Source organism: Colletes latitarsis, chromosome 1 (assembly GCF_051014445.1).
Source record: "Colletes latitarsis isolate SP2378_abdomen chromosome 1, iyColLati1, whole genome shotgun sequence".
Lineage (NCBI taxonomy): Eukaryota > Metazoa > Arthropoda > Insecta > Hymenoptera > Colletidae > Colletes > Colletes latitarsis.
In genome coordinates, this window is record NC_135134.1 from 41,275,695 (window position 1) to 41,295,555 (window position 19,861).

Consider the following 19,861-nt stretch of genomic DNA (forward strand, 5'->3'; position numbering starts at 1 on the left):
TGTACTGTAAGTTTAAGATCATTCGTCGATACAGACATTTTAATATTTTTTAACTACTATCTCTGTTCTAATGATAGTAATGTCAATTGTAAGAAGTTAGTATTGTACGAAGAAAAAAAATTAGCGAACCTTTCAGTTTCCAAATTTCTTACAACTAAATGATTTAGACCACAAAATTGAAATACTATCGTAAACTGTTATAAACAAAATAAATGATTTTATCATAGCTTTGTGATAGTATCATTACTATATTGGCAAGATTTCTCCGATGACTGACTGTATTTAGAAAAATATTCTTAGATACAAATAATGGCGGACCGTCTTATATGGGTCTCCATTTTGACCTAAATCTGAAGTTTATTATTTTATATTCCAGTACCGAATTTCTAATTGAATTTGTTATTTATTTAACGTTGTTAATTTTAAAAGCCCACTCTAGTATTAATACTATTATTGTTACTTATTAAAAGCAAAACTTCGCAAGTCTGAAAGAAATTGTTTACATGAATCCAAATGATCGTATTATAGTTTGGTACATGTCAATCTGTATTGTATTGTATATACTAATAACGTTGTTAATATCAACGTAGCTAATCGAAACCATTAAAATGCCATCGACGAATGGTTTTAAGCTTATTAAGTAGTAACTAGTTAGTATAAAACAATATGTATTATTATGATAATGTGTGAGAATTAATGATGAACTAATAAATTAAAAAGTAACGCCAGAGTTGAAATGCCGTTAACACAAAAAGATTAATTATTTATTGGTTAATCATGTAAATATTAAATAACAATATTTTTCGTTTGTAGTTTATCTATTAATTTCAAGGAAAAATGGCGACCGATTGTATATTTGGTCAATAAGATTTCATTACAATACAATAAAAACACAATAATGCAGATGAGATCTGTAGAATACAATCACGAAAAAGTGTAAGACATAGATTCCGTAAACTTTTATAGTATCTATGTACAGTATTTATTCGTTTAAAGCTTAGCTTACAAGATGAGTGCAAGTCCTTCGCATCACAGATTTGGTTGAACACTTGCACATTCGTAGAGTCTGACCTAGTCATCTTTTTCACAAAAGTGCCATAGAGGCAAGTATTCAATCATTTTTTATTAAAACTTTATTAATACCTCAAGTTCTTATCATCTTTACTGCTGTACTCAGGGACTAGTAAGAATAGATAATAGTATCTAATTCCTAAAATTTCTACTTTTCTCGTTTAATGTCGCGACTCATGAAGCATTACTACGTATGTCACAAAATGATAAAGCAATAGATATACATAAAGATTCAATAAAGTAATGCAGGAAAGGATAAAATACAGGTAAAAAAATTATAACGAAACTTAGAGTTAGCTTTATTTCTTATCAAGAATAAACAGAACACATCAGTATCTTTTGATGTTTTAACGTAACGGCTCTCTTTACGGTAATGCAATCAGAAATTGTAATAGTACAAAAGAAGTAAATTACGAAACCATTGAATAACTAATAATAAAACTGAATAAAGTTTATAAGCATTATAGTTAAACGAAAATATATTAATCATCACATTAAGCGTGCACAGCGAGATAGAACAACTTTTGATAGTAGAGGTAACATTCCGAAATTATAAAAGAAAACAAGAATTTGTCTTTTTCTTCACTCTCGAAAAGCTGTATTATATTTTCGATGCGTAACAAAAATAAAAGAAAAGAAGAAACAGTTTGTCTCCCAAATAGTCGCTGAAATTCCTTCTGTCAAAAAACGTTAAAATTTTACATCTGTGAAGTAGATAACACTTTGATTTTGCGATGCAATGCTAACTTTTGCATCAAACCAATATATAGCATAGTTTTATATTTTTACCGTTACTACTTTTATTTTGTGTCATTAGTCATTTATATAGTTGTATAGTTTAGTTAAATATTTTTATTAAACATTTTTAAGTTCTGTTGTACTTCATTCTTTCTTTGATAAGTATGCAAACATTTACAAATCCTCTGCATAAATTATTTTTTATATTTACATTTATTTCTTAGCTACTTAAATTTAATTTATTTATTACAAAAATATGGAAGATCTTTGCACAAATGGAGATTTAATCCTTATATTACAGAAGAGAATATATGAAAATATCCGCGATTCTCCTGAAAAACTGAAAGAATTAACAACTAGATTAAACAATTTTGCTGTTAAATTGAAACAAAAAATGGGTTCGCTGTTCCTATACGGAAAATGTATTCTTAGAACGTTATTAATGATTAGCTGAACAAAGATTTCTCATATTCAACTGAAATACTAAAATAGATGTCAAAAATGTTACTGCAAGTTAATGTAAATTTTTTGTGCCTGTAAATTCATCATATTCATTTTATTAAGATCAAAATGTTAGTCTTGTAGAATATTATACGGTTTTGATCTGACAGTGAACGTGTTAACGATCGAAAATGGCGTCTGAGACAGACCGTATAAGGCCGCCATGTTGGTTAGACCACGTAGCAAATTCCCGGAGGTGTCGCCCAGCAAAATAAGAGTCTATGTTTGAGGAACTTGTAATCGAACTAATCGTGACACTTATTAGTCATAATCGCAACTACTGTGTACTCCGTTATGCGATCTTTAACTGGTCGGATATTTAGCTTTGTCTAACACTTCGCTTTTGTTTTATCAGCTGAGTTATAAACACACCATCGAATCTTTGTCTAAAGTCTAAAGTGTATTAAATATCACTTTATTCTAATTACAAAATACAACAGAAGTGTTCTCAATTTGTACCGGAGCCACTAAGCAAAGCAGAGTCTGGGGGTCAAACTTACATCGGACGAAGAGATCAAGGAAGCTTGTAACAAGACCAAACTCAACAAAGAACTTGGACTGCCTAGCCTAGCCAAAAATAATGAATAACTTTGATAATATTATAGAATTACCTGTAAGTACAGATTTATATGAATATGGCATTTCTAATCTTCATGCTTAGATCAGAAGTATGATTAGAAATATTCATGAAAGTACACTATGTGTATACATAATTTCTAAATAATTTTCTCTGTCTCTTTAATCATTCACGATTGTAGGAATGCCGCATTAGTTTAGAATAATTTTTCCAAACGAAGAATTAATCCTCTAATGTTAATTACACTAGCTTGCAACTAAAATATTCATTGTCACTCCCAAAGGAGTAACAGTTTCATAAATTAATATTTATTCTCCACTATCAAATTACTTGGAAAAATTTGGGAGAAAATGTGTTTATTTTATCGATGTTTTACATGCATTAACAAATTCTTACGAAATGTTAATTGGTTACAAAACTTTTTAAACGACATTTACGATCTGCCAAAAATTCTAATCACACCACATAATTCCAAAAAAGCAACTAATTATTGTATTTAACATATTTTTTGTTCCCCACTTGAAAGGCTATTTCCTGTCCGTAAACATAAATTTAAATATTTAAAGCTTTGTATCCCTATAAAAATGACGTTGATCAGCTATAATTTCATTATTTTTAGGAATCCGAGCATAAACTTTTGCAAATATATTTTTGAAAGTATGTTCTTTGTGAAAATTGGAAAAAAAAGAAAAATTAATTTTTTCAAATTTGTTAGTTATTGCATGAATCATTCGACAAAAAAAGTTTAAAATGGAGGAAGATACAATCAGTTACAGTCCTGACCATAAGTCACCGAACACTTATTGTTAGTAGATGCGGATATGAAAATGAATTGATGAAATAAAATTAACTTTTACTAGTTCTTTGCGATGTAGAGGAAATGTAAATACAGGGTGTTCCCGAATAACATTTATAAGCGAGCGGGAGGTGATTCCTTATGGACAAATAAGATAAATAAAAAGAATAAAATTTTTTTTATTTCGGCTTAGTTTTCGAAATAATCAAGTTTAAAAATTCGCTGTGTGTTATACGCACTGAGATACGATTTGCACAAAATGAATTTTCAAATTTGATTATTTCGAAAACTAAGCCGAAATAAAAAAAATTTCATTCTTATTGTTTCTCTTATTCTTCCATAAAGAATCAACATTTATTCAGGAAAACCCTGTATAAGAATTTTACCAAAATGTTAGTGAACAATATTACATTCTTTTTACAAATTACAATAATTTTTAAAAATATTTTTTTAAGAATGATCGTGTGAACTAATCGGGGCATTTTATTGATTAATTCTTTTCGGTAATTCTGGTCTAATTTAATTCTAACCTTCCTGTAATATTTTCCACAAGTCCTTTGATTTTAGATGTATTAATACTTGGAAATTTATTTACACGTACAATCGCACTTATTTTATATTTATTTATTGGTACGAGTTATAAATTTTACAATAAAATAATAACTTAAAGAAAGTAAAACCGGGCAACCAAGTACCGGTGACTTATGGATGAAAGTGTATGTCGTACTAGTAATTAATTAATTTTAAATTGTTTACATTTTTGTAGAAACGACACAGACTACGCAGAGATTCTAAACTTCTAATCAGCAATATGTTTCTATAGATGGTGCAAGACATAACTTTTGTTATGAAAATATAAGAACGAATTCTTTTAAATACAACGTTTCTGAACATTCCAAATTGCTACCAATCATAAAATCAATCAAAAAAAAAGTCGCAAAATTACAGCAAAAATGCAAAATCAACTAAGAAAAGCGTATTACTATGTTTTGGAAAACTTTATCCATAAGAGTGAAATGATTCACAAATTAAAGCGGTCATAATTTCTCTTTCGAAAGCTACTTTGAACTTTCTCTGTCAAATGGTTTCTATAAACACTAAGACCAGAAGTCGATGCACACTCCCGAAGCACTTTCAACTTGCAATTGCTGAAAACACCTATGCATTGTGTAACTGAATATGGCCTAGTATCTCTTTGTGCAAAGATTCGTTAGAAATCTTATCACACTAAAAAAAAAAATACTTTCTCAAATATGTTAGTAGTATATTGTTTCGAAATTTCGATAGTTATGACCACCATTTTGTAGTATTATATAAACATATTAAATTTGACCGCCACGCTTTTATTTCAAAACTAACGCGTTACTACTGCTTAAACGTATAGCAAAATATACTTTTCCAAGCTTTAAAATCTTATAAAATTTGTCTTATTTCCCTTTTAACTTATTCATGTAATCTAAAATTTGAAAATCTAGTTTTAAGGAGTTCGACGTTTAAATTTGCAACATTATTAGAGGTGTAATAATGTGAAATTATAAAGCACTTAATGTCTACGTTATTATTAAACCAACGTGAGTCTCGAACAGATGCGCGGCGTTAAGAAAACAAAGAGGATAAAAGGAGGAATACGCAATTAAAGATAAAACTGAATAACAAAAATAGTGATCGAATAGATAATGTGCGTTAGTATTCAAGTACTCGAAATACCAGTCGTGTAAATCACTCTTTCAGTACCGCTGTTCAAGTTTGTATTTTCATCAGCAGTTGGCGGTGGTGGCATGGCAAAAATTGGCTGGGTCGTAGAGCTGTTCTGCGGACCACTTTGTGGCTGTGCCGTAATCGCTTCTTCGTCACTTTCTTCCTCCTGTTGGCAAAGAATCGATGACGAACATCAACATACATTGAGAACAAATACGAGAATCGTTAATAAATATTAGACTTCGTGATTAATAGTTTTACGATTGTATAGAGATTCCCAAAAATACAGTAATTCTTTCGAATGACAAAATCAGAACTACCAACAGGTAGCGATTTTTATTTCGTATTCAAGCCTATCTCATCCCGCACGAATGAGATGCAATAATTGGCGTATACAAAGATACATCGTTTTAAAAAATTGAGATAATCTTAATTTTAAAGAGGTTCGATTGAAGAGAAGGAAAAGGTCCCAGTTACAGAATAACTTTTGACTAAGACGCTTCTACGGAAGATTCCTCAAGCTGAAAAAATTCCTGCGAATTTTTAGGTTCGAAGATAGTTGTTAGTTTATTCACATAAACACGACACTTATGGCACAACTCTGTTTAGAAATTTAGAATACTTCATCACTTCAATATCAGTTTAATTTTGCAATCTTAAAACCTACCCTTTGTTATATATGTATATGTCATTTTAAATGTTTCACAGTTAACTCCAACTCGTATTCGTACACTACGTGTGATTCATTATAAATGAAAAGAAACTTTGTTTTTTATGGAACTCTTTACATTTATTTTTACCAAATGTTGTTTATTACACTGTGTTACTTCTATTTACGAACTAATTTTTTTTTAATACTATATTAACCAGTAATAATTACAAAGCCGCTAGAGAAGTATAATATAAACAATTTAATACAATTATAATGACAACCATACGTAAGAATCGATGTTTCCAACGTGTCGTAATCGCTTACAAGTTTTACTTTTAATTTATTCAAATATAAACCAGTTTCAAAAGCAACAGCTTAATCCGTACGAAACAAGTTTTCTTTCATTTATAGTGAATCACCGTTATAGTGTACGAATACGAGTGGAAGTAGGTAACTGTATTTTATTCTTTGAATACTAAAAATGTAAGTATTCGAGTATACGTGTATAAATACTTGTATTTAACACTTTAACATAGTTTTCGTCATATTTCTACGTGTAATATTAATCTACATGATACAAAAAAATCCTGCAGAAATATCGAATGTTCTTTTTTTTAAAAATTCCAAACACTAACATTCGGAAAAGAACCGGGTAGTAGTGGAAAAAAGGAAAAGGATAGAAGAAATGAGAATTATTGAGAGACTAAAGGATACGAATGGATATCAAATCTGGAAATTTTAATTGAGTCTGGCATTGAAAGCACAAGGTCTGTATGAATTTATTACAAAACATCCAACGAGGGAAGATGAGATTGGATAGATATATTAAAACATAAAATTCAATTATGTTCACAATTGAGAATGAGCTGCTGATTCACATTACGTCTTGCATATCTAGTTATGGGATGTGGAAGAAGCTGAGCAAAAACAGAAAAGGACTATTTCAAGTAGTTTTCAAACGAAATATGTTTTTTGGTAGGAAGTGATACCTCTGAAGAATGAATATTAGATTCGGGTACAAACAGTCGCATGACAAATAAACTGGAGTGTTTTGACAACTGAAAAAAAAGTAGAAAGTGATGATGACTTTGAAATGATGGCACATTACCAAGAAACTAATCCACGTAATCTGCTTCACTTCTTAGGTTGTTGATTATTATTGAGATATACCTTTGAAATCCTACGCATTTTCGAGAAAAAAATTCGAGTAGGTGCTAAAATATTCGGTGAAATTAAAAAATTTCAAATCGTTCTAAAAAAATTATTTTCGGTTGCAGGGGTCCATTACAATCATTTTTAGTCATTAAAGATACCCTCAAAATTCTACGCATTCTCGAGAAAAAAATTCCTTACCGAAAATATAATGTCTGACCATACATTGATATGTTTCCCTGAAATTTCATGCGAATATTTAAAACGCCATAACTTCTGAACGGATTGGACGATTTTAATGTTTAAAAAAGCAAACTACGCGTATTTTGATGGAGAATATGTACAAATCGCAAAAATATTCGAAAAGTTGATTCTTGACCCCGCAAAATGAGAAAAACCACATAAAAATGGTCCAATTTTCAAACAGCCATAACTCCTACAATTGTGAATATATTTCAATGAAACTTTTTTCTGAAGCAGAGCTCATGGGTACCTACAAAAAAGTATTAGACAACTTTTCTGTAGGACGTCAAACAAAATTACTAAAAATGAAAAAGGAATTTTTAAGAAAAATCGACAGGGGATAGGTGCCTAAATTTTTCGACGAAATTGAAAAGTTTCAAATCGTTCTAAAAAAATTATTTTCGGTTGCGGGGGTCAATTACAATCACTTTTGGTCATTAGACATACCCCCGAAATCCTAACCACTTTCGAGAAAAAAATTCAGTACAGTCGGAACTTTAAACGTTAATAACTGTTTAACGAAGCCTTCATCAACAAATTGGTATCCTTGATTTTTGTCTTTTTTTGGCCTCTAAAATCTCCCATTAAAATTTTTCCCAGGGGTGGCTGAACACTCTGTATATTCCAAACCTACGACGAAATCTCACCTTGGTTGATGAAATTACACAAAAGGATGGAGAAGTTATAATTAGACAAAATGAAGTAATAATGTGCAAAAACGAGGAGGAAATTCTTGTGAAGGAAGTATAATAAATAGATCCCATAGCAGTAGGGTTACTGTTAGCGAGTTAGAAAAGAAAATTAGAAGAATGGTTAGAAGAAGACAGTGGGTTACTTAAGCTACGGGAAGCTGAAGAAGTTAACGAAAAAGTATGAGAGGATGAACTTAACTTAACTTTCGTTTTGTGAATCTAGAATGAGAGCTAAGAGATCATTAGGAGGCTCATCCACTCCGATGTATATGGCCTTGTGAGCCTAGGGACACATGGAATTGGAAGAAGTAGTATCTCAGGAACTAAGATATCGACTTGAAACAATATTCGTTTTCGAAGGCAGTTCATCTTCCATCCGATGGATACAGTAACTATTATATAACTTATGCTGTCCGTCTATTTTGAAATCTGCTTTGACACTATGTACCCAAAGAAATTTCAGCGATTTCTACTGATTATTGTAGGCATTAATTGCTTAATGGAAATAAACATCCTCGTCTGTGCTGAACTTTTCTTGACTTGGAAATATTTATTTCAAGACTGCACGCGCAATATTCTTCTCCGGCGTCTATAATTTTCTCCAATTTCTTCTTCTTCGGGCTTCTTAGATGCAAGATAATTAATGACCAATTTTCTCACTTTGTTGTCCATTTAAACCGTGTTGCATCGATTTAATGAAAAACGACGATTTTATAATGCAACATCCGGGGAATAGGCAAGGTGAGAAAGAAGAACTTTCCTTCCTAACTCTGATATCGTCTATGTGGTGTTTTGTGTGCTCCAAGATGACTTTCGTTTTGTTTGACGATATTAAGGAACGTTCTTTCTTTATTTCTACATCTACTTTGATGATTAATTGTTGGCTCTAGCGTTCTGCATTGACGGTATCACCAGATTGCGACAGTTCGTAATAAATTACTTTGTCATCCCATCATGTATAGAGAAGGGCTTGTGACGCCACTTTGCTGCAGGTAGGAACTCGTGAGAATCGTAAGAGGACAGAAAAAAGGAAAAGAGGGCGCATTTCGTTTGGGCCTGCTAGCAGACTCTCATCTAGTAAGGCTTTCTAACAGGCCCTGCCTTAGACGACTGGGATATTGGGGAGTTGGTCGAGGATTGTATATATGTATAGCAACCGAGGGATCGGTCGAGTGCTTGTGAGAGCGCAACTCCTCTGGTGGCAAGCATGAGAGGCGACGCTACAGGCTCTATGGATAACTTCGCTTCGTAAATTCTTCCAGCATGCATTAACTGTTTCTAGCGTTAATTAATCCAATGCTGTTTTAATGAATGGCAATTTTTCCTTCTCCAAATATACTTTGACTTCAGGGATGAATGTCCATACTTTAAATCCTGGTGCCTGTTTTGCACTTCTGTGAATATAGGTCCTGTTAGGCATTTTGTTTCAAAATAGGCAAAATAGGTATTTTCCTTCTTCAATTATTCTTTTTTATTCGGCCAGAAACCTAGCAGCTGCTTCTTCATTGGCTGATACAGCTTCCCCTAGGATTTTAATGTCTTTAAAATTAAGTGTGGTTTTAAACCTATGTAACCATTCTTTGCTTGCAGTAAAAGGCTTCCTCTTCCGTTTTACGTGCTTCCTGAAAGTTCTTGTATTAGTTTTAGGCTTTCTCCATCTTCACCAATAATTTACTTATGCATTACAGTAGTCACTTTTGCATTTTGTCTTTGTTCTTCATTGATTTTTTTTTTCTATTTCAACCATACAGAAAATTTTCACTTTATCACTAATGGAAAGGACACTGCAGCTTGTTTTAAGTGTAAAAACACTAACAATATCACCACTATTACACTTTGAAACCATTATTATGGTAAATAAAGGCAAATGAATGAAATGTTATTCGTTAATAAAATTTATCCACAGTTTGTCGTAATAACTTTTATAATTTTTAATCTACTTCCAAAATGAAAAAAAAAAACATTTTTATTCATTCATGTGTTTAATCAATGTAATAATAAAATTTACCGTAATATCTATTGTTTTTAATTTAACTTTTTAAATAGAATTATTTACTTTTTTTTTATAATAACATGCATTACATACAAATTCAATCCATACACACAGTGTTATTTTATATTTCTATTACAACTTAATAAACCATTACTGCTATCTATGAGCATAATTCATTTGAATTAAAAGAGCTAAATACAAATGAATACAAAGAAATGTGTAATGATAAATTTTACATTGTTTTTATTTCATTAGACTGATAATAAAACATAGTAATATACTACCAGATGTTAGAAATGGTTTACTGATGTAAGTGTAAATTAAAATGTGTCTATGAATTGAATTTGTTTCAATGCCATCCATATTACTATCAAATAAAAAGGTGTACTTGATATGTTATCAAAAGGAAAGTATGTAAACTAATTTATATTATTGCACTTTGTTGTTATAATGTGCAACTATTCTGATTAGAAAGTTTCTTTACAAAAGTATTTGAAGTAGATGATAACAGATAATCAGAATATAGGAACTTACAAAATTTGTTAGTTCGTATATTGAATAATTTAATGTTTTGTTTGCTTTCTACTTTGTGTATATTTCTCAAAATAATGATACGCGTTTACATAAATAATTACATGTCTCATAATTTGACTTCTTACATGACTTGATTAAAAGTTCCATGAATTTTAAAAGACAGTACAGTCTTCTAAAATATATTTTTATTTGTTGTAGACAAAATTCCATCAAACATCAAAATTAGAAAAGATGTTAAGGCGTTTCAAGCATTAACCCTCTAGCCGCGGTCGACTTTTCAATAAGACTGTGGCTCTGACAATTAAAATAAATTCAACGTAGAAATAGCGACTCCCGATGCTCAAATATCATAAAAATTATACGCTACGCGATAATAGCGTACCCCCCGCGTGATAAACGCGCTATGAGTGTTCTCCGCGGCTGAAGGGTTAAAAAATCCCTTTTAAATTCATTTCTACTTTTGTTTAGACTATGCATACCTGAAATAAATTTCCTAAGAGTATATAGATTTGAAATGATACAATTTTTCAATGTGATATCTTACACTCGAATGATAAATTACAATATGGAGTCTTTCCCTTGTAACAAGTTTTATTAAACTTTAAAGTTTCATGCCTATTACCAATAAAAAATATTTGCAAAGTGTACGTTAATCAATTTCAATAAAATTGAGCAGATGTGTATAATGGTCAATAAGGGACAAATTTTTCTTTCTGCTATGATAACTAGTTTAATGCTGAAATTACCTTCCAATTGTCACCTCTCTGATGCTATCTAGAGTACCACTGGATATGCAAAAATGTTTAGGCAAATGTGTTAGTTTTCAACAGAAAATAATATGGCGCATAAACCAATAACGAAAGATATATTCTTATTCTAAACTTACAATCAACAATAATTATTCTTGCCTTATACTAATATACACATTGACAATTAATAACAAAGAATGGACATGTTATTTTTTTGCAGCTCATCATAAAAATGTATTTTTTGTTAATTACAACGTTGTACCTTACGTATATAATATAGAATGTGAAAAAAACAACTATTTTCACCTCTTAACCGGGTTCGAATTAAGGTTAGAGTCTCTGCTATAAACATTGTTCGATGCGTTGAATATTTAAGACTGCGTGGACGATAAATGAATCACGGGGCGGAGAATTAACCAATGCAACACAAGTGCAAAAAATATAATACACTTTATTAAAAGTTAATGCGTGCAACAAAATATTGGAAAGAAAAACCACATCCTACTCGACGAACGATTTAAACAAGACTGCCGGTCGGTCCGGCCGATCGGCTTACGAAAAAGATCACGTGACTGACTAGTTTCTTAAGTAGCGTCAAGAGGTCTCCACTGTGAAGATCTATCGATAATCTCAGTCTATCGTCCATTATTTAATAAGCATAAAGCATTCGATAGATCAAATTACTCATGCTTTGTTATTAAATATCAATAGTAGAACAAAAAAAGAATTACCGACGATTGTAAAGTTAGAATAAAACCAGCTCACTTTCCTAACTTCCTACAAATGTTGATAACTTCAAAAATGAAGACGATAATAATGATTTTGTGATATCATGTTTGATTGGTGATAATATCAGAAGGCTGAAACTTCAGAGGGTATTTCATCCTTTGAACTTGAGTTACCTAGAACTGCTGAAACAAATCCATGTCCCTTGCTTTGACTGATCTACAAAATCTGCAAATTTCATAAAAGCCGGCGTTGAATATTTTGATGCCGTTACTTACAAATTTTAAATAATTAGAATAACACAACATTTTAGAAATATATTAACATAATTCTAAATAATAAAGTATCATAATAATTAACATTAATATAATATCAAAAAAAAATTTATAAAAATTAATATTAATGTAATACAAAAACTTATAATAATATCCAAAAATTGATGTTATGATACGAAGTATTAAAATTTATTGAAACGACGAAAACTGAACAGTTTCTTAGAAATAAAATTTTCCTATGTTTAAGGTACCATTTATCCCCAAAATATACACCAACCTGCAATTCACGTTCTATATATTCTTGCACTGAGACCAGAAATGATGTAACAATTCATGATGAAAAAAGAAAAGGAAAAGTACAAGAAGCTGATAAAATGATTGAGAGTCGAGCAACGCATATTACAGATCCGTTTCAATGGTTCTCAGCTCCTTCCGTTACGACTGCGTAGAAAATACAGCCTAGTTTCCTTTCAATTCTTGCAAATTACTAGGAATTAAAATTTCATTACACAGTTATATATTTATTTTAGGAGATTAAACTATACTTATTGTATTTTCATAACTACAAACTCGGAACTTCTACGTTCGTGAAACTAAAAAGTTTAAAGTTATTTCAGGAGTGCATAATTTTCATAACTAAAAGTAACAAAAAGGATCGCCTAAACGAGTAGGATTAACAATTATTACAAAAACTTTTTGGTGATTCGTTATTTAGGTACAAAAAGTTTTAATATCAATTGAATCATGATAAGATTCCATAATATTTATCATTGCTGAAACAGAATTGTTTTCATTTTCGTTTCTTTTTTATTAATGTTGGAAAACTTTGTTAAAGTTAGTTTAAAAACGATTATACTTAGAGAACTAAGAACCACTGATACTGGAGAAAAAACTTACCTTGGTCGAGCTTCTGGGCTGATTCGTCACGACATCGACCTCCAGATTCTGGTTCCGCTACAATACAACAACAACGTAAACAAAACCGCTAAACTATCGTATTCTAAAATAAAGGCAGACGTAAAAAGTGCATACAAGGCTAAAACAGGAAGATTTTATAAATCATTGATTGATGAATTTGTAGCAAACGTGGAATGAGAGAACAAGAAAATAATCAATTGCGTTGAATAAAACATTCATTCCTCGAGAACTAAAAAACATCACTTCCTTTCGTTTTTTTAAATCTGCGAACACGATCTTATGAATATTTACAAGAGAACAATATAACAGAGTAATTAAAATAAAAACCATGGAGTTTCATTAAACGAAACGACAAACTTTTTTAAAAATAATGTTTTATTATTGCAACGATAAAAGTTTTCCGAAGAATCGAAACTGCTATTTTAACTGCATGGAAAGAAATTTAGAAAATTTTTAATAACCTAGTCAATAACACATCAAGTAGAGTTTCTAATATTATTAATTATATCGTAATTATTAATTTTTCGTTTGTCTTTGAATAACTAATTTTTCTCAGGAGTCTGATAAACATAAAACGATTGTGAATTACGTTTTTGCAAATTGAATAAATAAAAAGTGAGTTGTACAAAATTATATTGCTTGATATACGTCTTTAGAATAAAATAAATAAAATAGAATACATTTCAATTAGTTACAATATAAATGTTATCCCAATTTTAAAAATTCATGGGGGTCATATAAATATGAAACGCATTTTATGTGATCAAATTAATAAGGCTGGTACAAGTTTTGCACTGAAAATTCAACTTTTTGCGAATCAAATTCACCATTTTGTTTTTAAGAGCATGATTTTGATCAGACAAGGCATACTCTACTTTTTATATCACCATAACGATTTTTTCAAAAATCAAATGTATGTATAGCAAGAAATGCTAGCTGATTTTATACTCGTGAATAGTTATGAATTCCATATGTAATAAATAAATTTTGAATTTCGAAGAATAAATGCACATTTGATTTTGTTTTTATTGAAAAAGGTTAGGAAAACAATTTTGGCAAAAAATTAACTTTGAAATGCAAAACCTGTTAATATAAATACATATGAGTATTTCTTAGTCAAAAAAAGTTTTAAGAGAATTAATAAGTTTGAAATTGTTGTTAGTGGTGAGTTCATCATGGTAGTTTATAGGAAGGAAATGATTCCATATATGAAACTAAAAATATGAAAACGAACTAACTCACAAATTTTCCATACACGAGTTAGTGTTTGAAATTTTCATATTTTTAAAATTAACCCTTTGTGAACGAGGTTTACTAAACTGTAAGGGATGAAACTACCCTTCCAAGTTACGGTATTCCAATGTTACTTTTACTACTAATGGATATACAGGAATACCTTTTAAACAAATTGTACAAGCATTTTTACGGAAAATAACATCGATGCAGTAATAAAAGGAATAAATAAGAAAACCAATAGAACACTCGTAACTACTGTGGTTACTATTATGCTTTCTTTAACAAATTTTGAACAATCATCGAAACTGTTGGAAGGTAATAATTCTAAACATTTTTGTGTTAAGACGTTGGTATGAGTAATAAAATGAGAGAGTGAGTGTTGAAATAGCCAATGTGAGAGACAGAATTCAATTTAATTTTTCTATTTTTTGAGCCATATATTTTATTACATATGTATTTTGTACAGAAAAACTGTTACGTTTTTTGTTTTGTTTTTATACTATATTATTCGTTTGTATACTGTGTAATAAAAGTGATCGTCATAATAAAATTTTTAATATTTCTATTTGTAATTTCTAGAAGTAAAATTCTCGAATCTTCGAAATTTTGCATTCTTTTCACAATTTTATATTACCCCCCCCCCCCCCCCCCGTCGAAAAGAAATACTTATTCAATTGTAAATTTAATATAAAAATTGTGTATTATATCGGTGTTTTATGAATATAGGTAGTGAGATATTGATTTTATATCCTACTCACTCATATTTTTGTATTAATGTTATTTCCCGTTAAAAACCATAAAAAACTTGTTTAAAAACCTTTTTGTATCTCGAATAATTTTAAAGATAGGGTATGAAATTTTGGAGTGTAGATTCGCTTCTTAACCTTAAATTACCACCAAAGGTTGCAAATAGTTATGATATTGATTTTCGTTACAAAACAGTTATAAGATCTGAAATGATAGTATAACAGTTATGAATAAAAAAGGTTCTGGTGTGTATAGGTTATGGTTACGATTCTACAGAACCGTTATTATATCGGCTCTGAAATGGTTCTAAAATGTTGTTATGTCAATTATGTATTGTTTATGTATTCTACATGCTTTTAAAAATACATAATCAATTTTTTCAAAATTTTGCATTGGACGGATAGTAATACTGAATCAGCATCCGTTGGGTATTTTTAATTCATATTTGTTTTATCGATATTAATACTTTGTTACGGTACCTTATATAATAATAAATAGTTAAATTACACATAACTTTACACTTATACGATAAGTGCAAATCAACAAATTAAAATAACAAATTTTAACGCGATAGAACATTGAACGAATCGAAGTTCTTTCGAGCAAATTTTTCGTTAAGGAGTACATATTTTTACAATAACAATACTACAGCATTTATGAAATTAATGTTTTTAGTGTTTCGTCTAATGAAGAAAATAAAGATAATTCCGAATTACAAGCAGTTTTACTTGAAATTGGAAGATAGAATTCAAAAAGTGTTGACTTCAAAGTAAATACACTAGAATACTGGATTGGTCAAAAATAGAAAAGACCGTGTCTATGTCAATTAGCATTAGTGCTTTAGTGTTTCCGTTTTAAATTTATTTTCAATGACATTAGAACAAGTATTAAATACATTACTACTTTAAACAATGGACGTATATGTGAGTAGTAGCTTTTTGCTTCGTTCAATTTTTCTCCTAAAGTATGAATACAATAAATCAATTATATAAAAATCACGATTGGCTTACTCATCTATATTTATTCTGTTTTAAATGCCTTAAATAGCATGAATAGGAAGGATGCATGAAATCGATCATGCAAATATAACAACCCTTACTTTACAACGGCAGATGACGAACTGACGGCCTACGAGCCAGTTGTGGCCCTTTCCCCTACTTTTTTGATCTGCGCAAACGCATTAGAATAATCCCCCCCCCCCCAGCGCTACTCTGCAGAGTTGGGACTAAGGCATATTGGGTTATTAAAGCATAAATTAATACTGTTATCTCTACAATAGCAGTGTGCCAAGATTTACAATTTTTATAAAAACTATATGAATATAAAAAAATTAATGAGATTAAAAAAATCCACATTTTTCAAACAGGATTATAGGAAATTTTCAAGCATTTATGGTCCCCTCATCAACGACTGCTACATTATCGTCTTTTGATACAACAATATGTTTTGACGTAAAAAGGTGTATAATTGAAGTCTTACAGAATTCGAAAACAGAAAATTCTTCTAAAAAAATTTGTTATTACTTTAAAAAATGTCGAAGATTATATTAATATAATTAACATAGATATAGAAAATTTTATTTCAACAGAAAGTATATCTGTAAATTTTCTATGAAAAGATATATCAATCTGGGAAAATGATGAATTGTATGTGACAGGTTTAGAAACAGTATAACATTTAAAAACAGCAAATGATATTGCAGAGGGAGGCACTAAGCTAATAACAGATTGCAACAATTGATTAACTAAAAACGAAAAAAAAGCAATATATTTTGCAAATGTTACAAGAATACCAACAATACTATTCTAATGCAACTAAATCAAAACATGTATTAACACATATTAATTTTGTTTCACATTAAGTTATGCTTGCTCTTTATTGTATGTAAATTTTAATAATGTCTTTTTCATAACTATAATTATTGCTAATAGTTATTTCCATAAGTACTAGAAAATAAAACATTATTGAATTTTTGAACATAAAACATATTTTTGAATAGAATCGTGTTTAATGAAAAAAAAAAAATGTTGAAATCATTCACAAATATTACTATTATATCTCTAAGAAGTTCTGTGTTTACTAACAAACATTCACTTATTTTTCCGTACGGGAATACAATTATATTAAAAAACAACATGCAAATAACTAGATTAAAAAAGAAAATTGTCCCTGAACATTAATACTGACCAAACCGTTAATAACTACACAAATATGAAATTATATTTTAAGTAATCCCTATTTTCAATTTACATTCAATCGTAATTCAAATTAAAACAAATCAGTAAAAAACCAATTTATATTTATTGTAAAAAAATCAGTACCCAGAGAATTGTGAAAGAATATAATGCTGGCAATTCGGATCGTTAATTAATTCAACAAAAACATGTACGACAAAACACATAAAAGTGCTTCTATGTACAGAGTAGACAATTATGTGTTTACTAAAAATGTGATTACAACATAAAAAGTAAAGAAAAATTTCTTACCCAAACTTGTTCTACATACAATTAGATCTCTTTAACATACTCAAAGCTTCTGATGTAATTCGACTTTTAGAATACCACATAAAAGTAAGTTGTCCTCCGAAAAAAGTAAAAAGTTACGAGTTCAATATAAATAACAAGGGAAATAAATATACTCACTTAAGATACAGAATTTGTTAAAAATCTATACAAAATTCGTTTTAGTTGTTCCTTCAAACTCTAATGAATGGAAGAAATTATCCATTAAAAATGATTTTTATATAATACTTTATGATTTGCATACTAACTTACAACATAGTAATTCTAAATAATATGAAATTTACTCAAAATATGATAAACGGTGGTTGTCAACGTTTTTCTATTTACAATGTCGTAATGTAAATTACCTAATAATTTCGTTCATTAAGTAGTTAAATATAAATAATGTATTCTGTGATTAACATTTATCATTGAGCAGAAAAGAGGAGATTGTCGCAGGGGTATTTAATATACTATTGCGTCTAGGCCGACTATCGATGCCACAAACTACTATGTAGTTTATAAATCAAAGCATTGTTTATGAAACTACCATAAGCTTTGTACATACCCTATTTTTATGGAATTCAAATATCGTATATTCAATGAATTCTAAAAAAACATTTTCTATAATTTCTTAGGCAAAGAGCATTTTTTCTTTCAGACAATTATCCAATTGTAGAGGAAAACACTAACCACTGGATATAATTTGTTACCATAAAGGCACCAGTGAGATCTGGCAGATCTTTACTGTAATGCAAGTCGCCAATTTGGTTCAAATTTTATCCAAAATTAGTGTACACGATGAATAATAATATAGTAAACGCATGGATCCCCATTCCCATTTCGTTTTAAGTAATCTGATTATTCTCGCCACTGCTTTTGTAGTTGCCACATCGTATGTGACATACTACGAATGAACGAGACCGGAGAGACGACAGGCCATAAAATTCGTTCACGACTTCGGCAACTTCGATTATAATACAATATTTCAGAAATGAAGAGAATCAATATTTTTTCTCTTTTTAACACATTAGATTATTTGAATGGACGAAACTCGCAATGATTTTATTCTCCATCACTGATTCTTTGAATACTTTAAATTCTATTGTATAATATAGATATTAATACTATAAATGAAAATAATAATTACTCTAATATTTACCTATTTTTAAGGGTTCGAAATTTACTTCTTATCCTTCTTTACCATTTGTATGACAACCTTCCACATAAGACCTATCTCGTCTATGTTATAAACATTATCTCGCTCTATAGACTCTTCTATTTTTTTCAAAAAATCGTTCACGAATTAGTCTACGGCTATCAGCACTAGATTTTCTCCATGTGTATGCAATATCTTATATTATAATAATCCTTAAATTTCATCAACCAGCCTCTACTAGCCTTAAATGAAAACAGTGTCCCAATTTCTCCTGGAATTTGTAATGCTTTTTCCTGCAGTAACAGATCCGTGAATGAATCTTCCATTAGACAAGAAACGCACGGTGTTCACGATCTATCTATACGTCGTTCTAAAAATCACATATAGAGATAGTTTTCCAAGTCTTCAAATTTGCACATCCTTCTCTTCTTTTACTGTAATTCGTAGTTTCCTTTACTTGCGTATTTTGTTAATTCATTTCCCTTGTATTAGATGCGGCAAATCGTCTCCATACAGGCCTGGTAATGGTCTGTTGCATTAGAAATGGATGCTTCCCTTTGCAACTTTTCCATAATTTTAATTTTGCTCTCTAGTCTTAAAGAGGTTCTGTTTGAAGTTCTTTGAGAATTTCCATGATGATTCACTTAAAAATAATGATACACTTGGAAATCTTCATGATGATTCACTTAACAATCATAATACACGCACACACTATAACTAAGTTATTATTCATTAAAATGAATCACTAAACCTAATGTCTAAGGATAATAGTGTGTATTGTACATATATAATATCTAAGAATAAATCAGTTTTTTTTTCTAAAGTTCTTTCTAGACACACTCTACAAAGGTTTAGACACTATATTATTCGCCAAAAACACGTAAAAACAAGATACTATACACC

At 29.9% G+C, this 19,861-nt stretch overlaps 1 protein-coding gene across 5 annotated transcripts in view; it reads right to left on the minus strand.

Moving 5' to 3' along the window:
- LOC143343805 (dnaJ homolog subfamily C member 5) overlaps positions 1–19,861 on the minus strand; it is a 34,335-nt gene that overhangs the window by 8,997 nt on the left and 5,477 nt on the right. For 3 of the 5 annotated variants that reach the window (XM_076769082.1, XM_076769074.1, XM_076769066.1), the window contains exons 5-6: positions 13,295–13,351; positions 5,391–5,547 (exon numbers count right to left, since the gene is read on the minus strand). In XM_076769082.1, the coding sequence (XP_076625197.1) occupies positions 5,391–5,547; positions 13,295–13,351 (214 nt within the window). The remainder of the gene's footprint in view (positions 1–5,390; positions 5,548–13,294; positions 13,352–19,861) is intronic. The other 2 variants (XM_076769093.1, XM_076769100.1) reach the window with 2 other exon arrangements.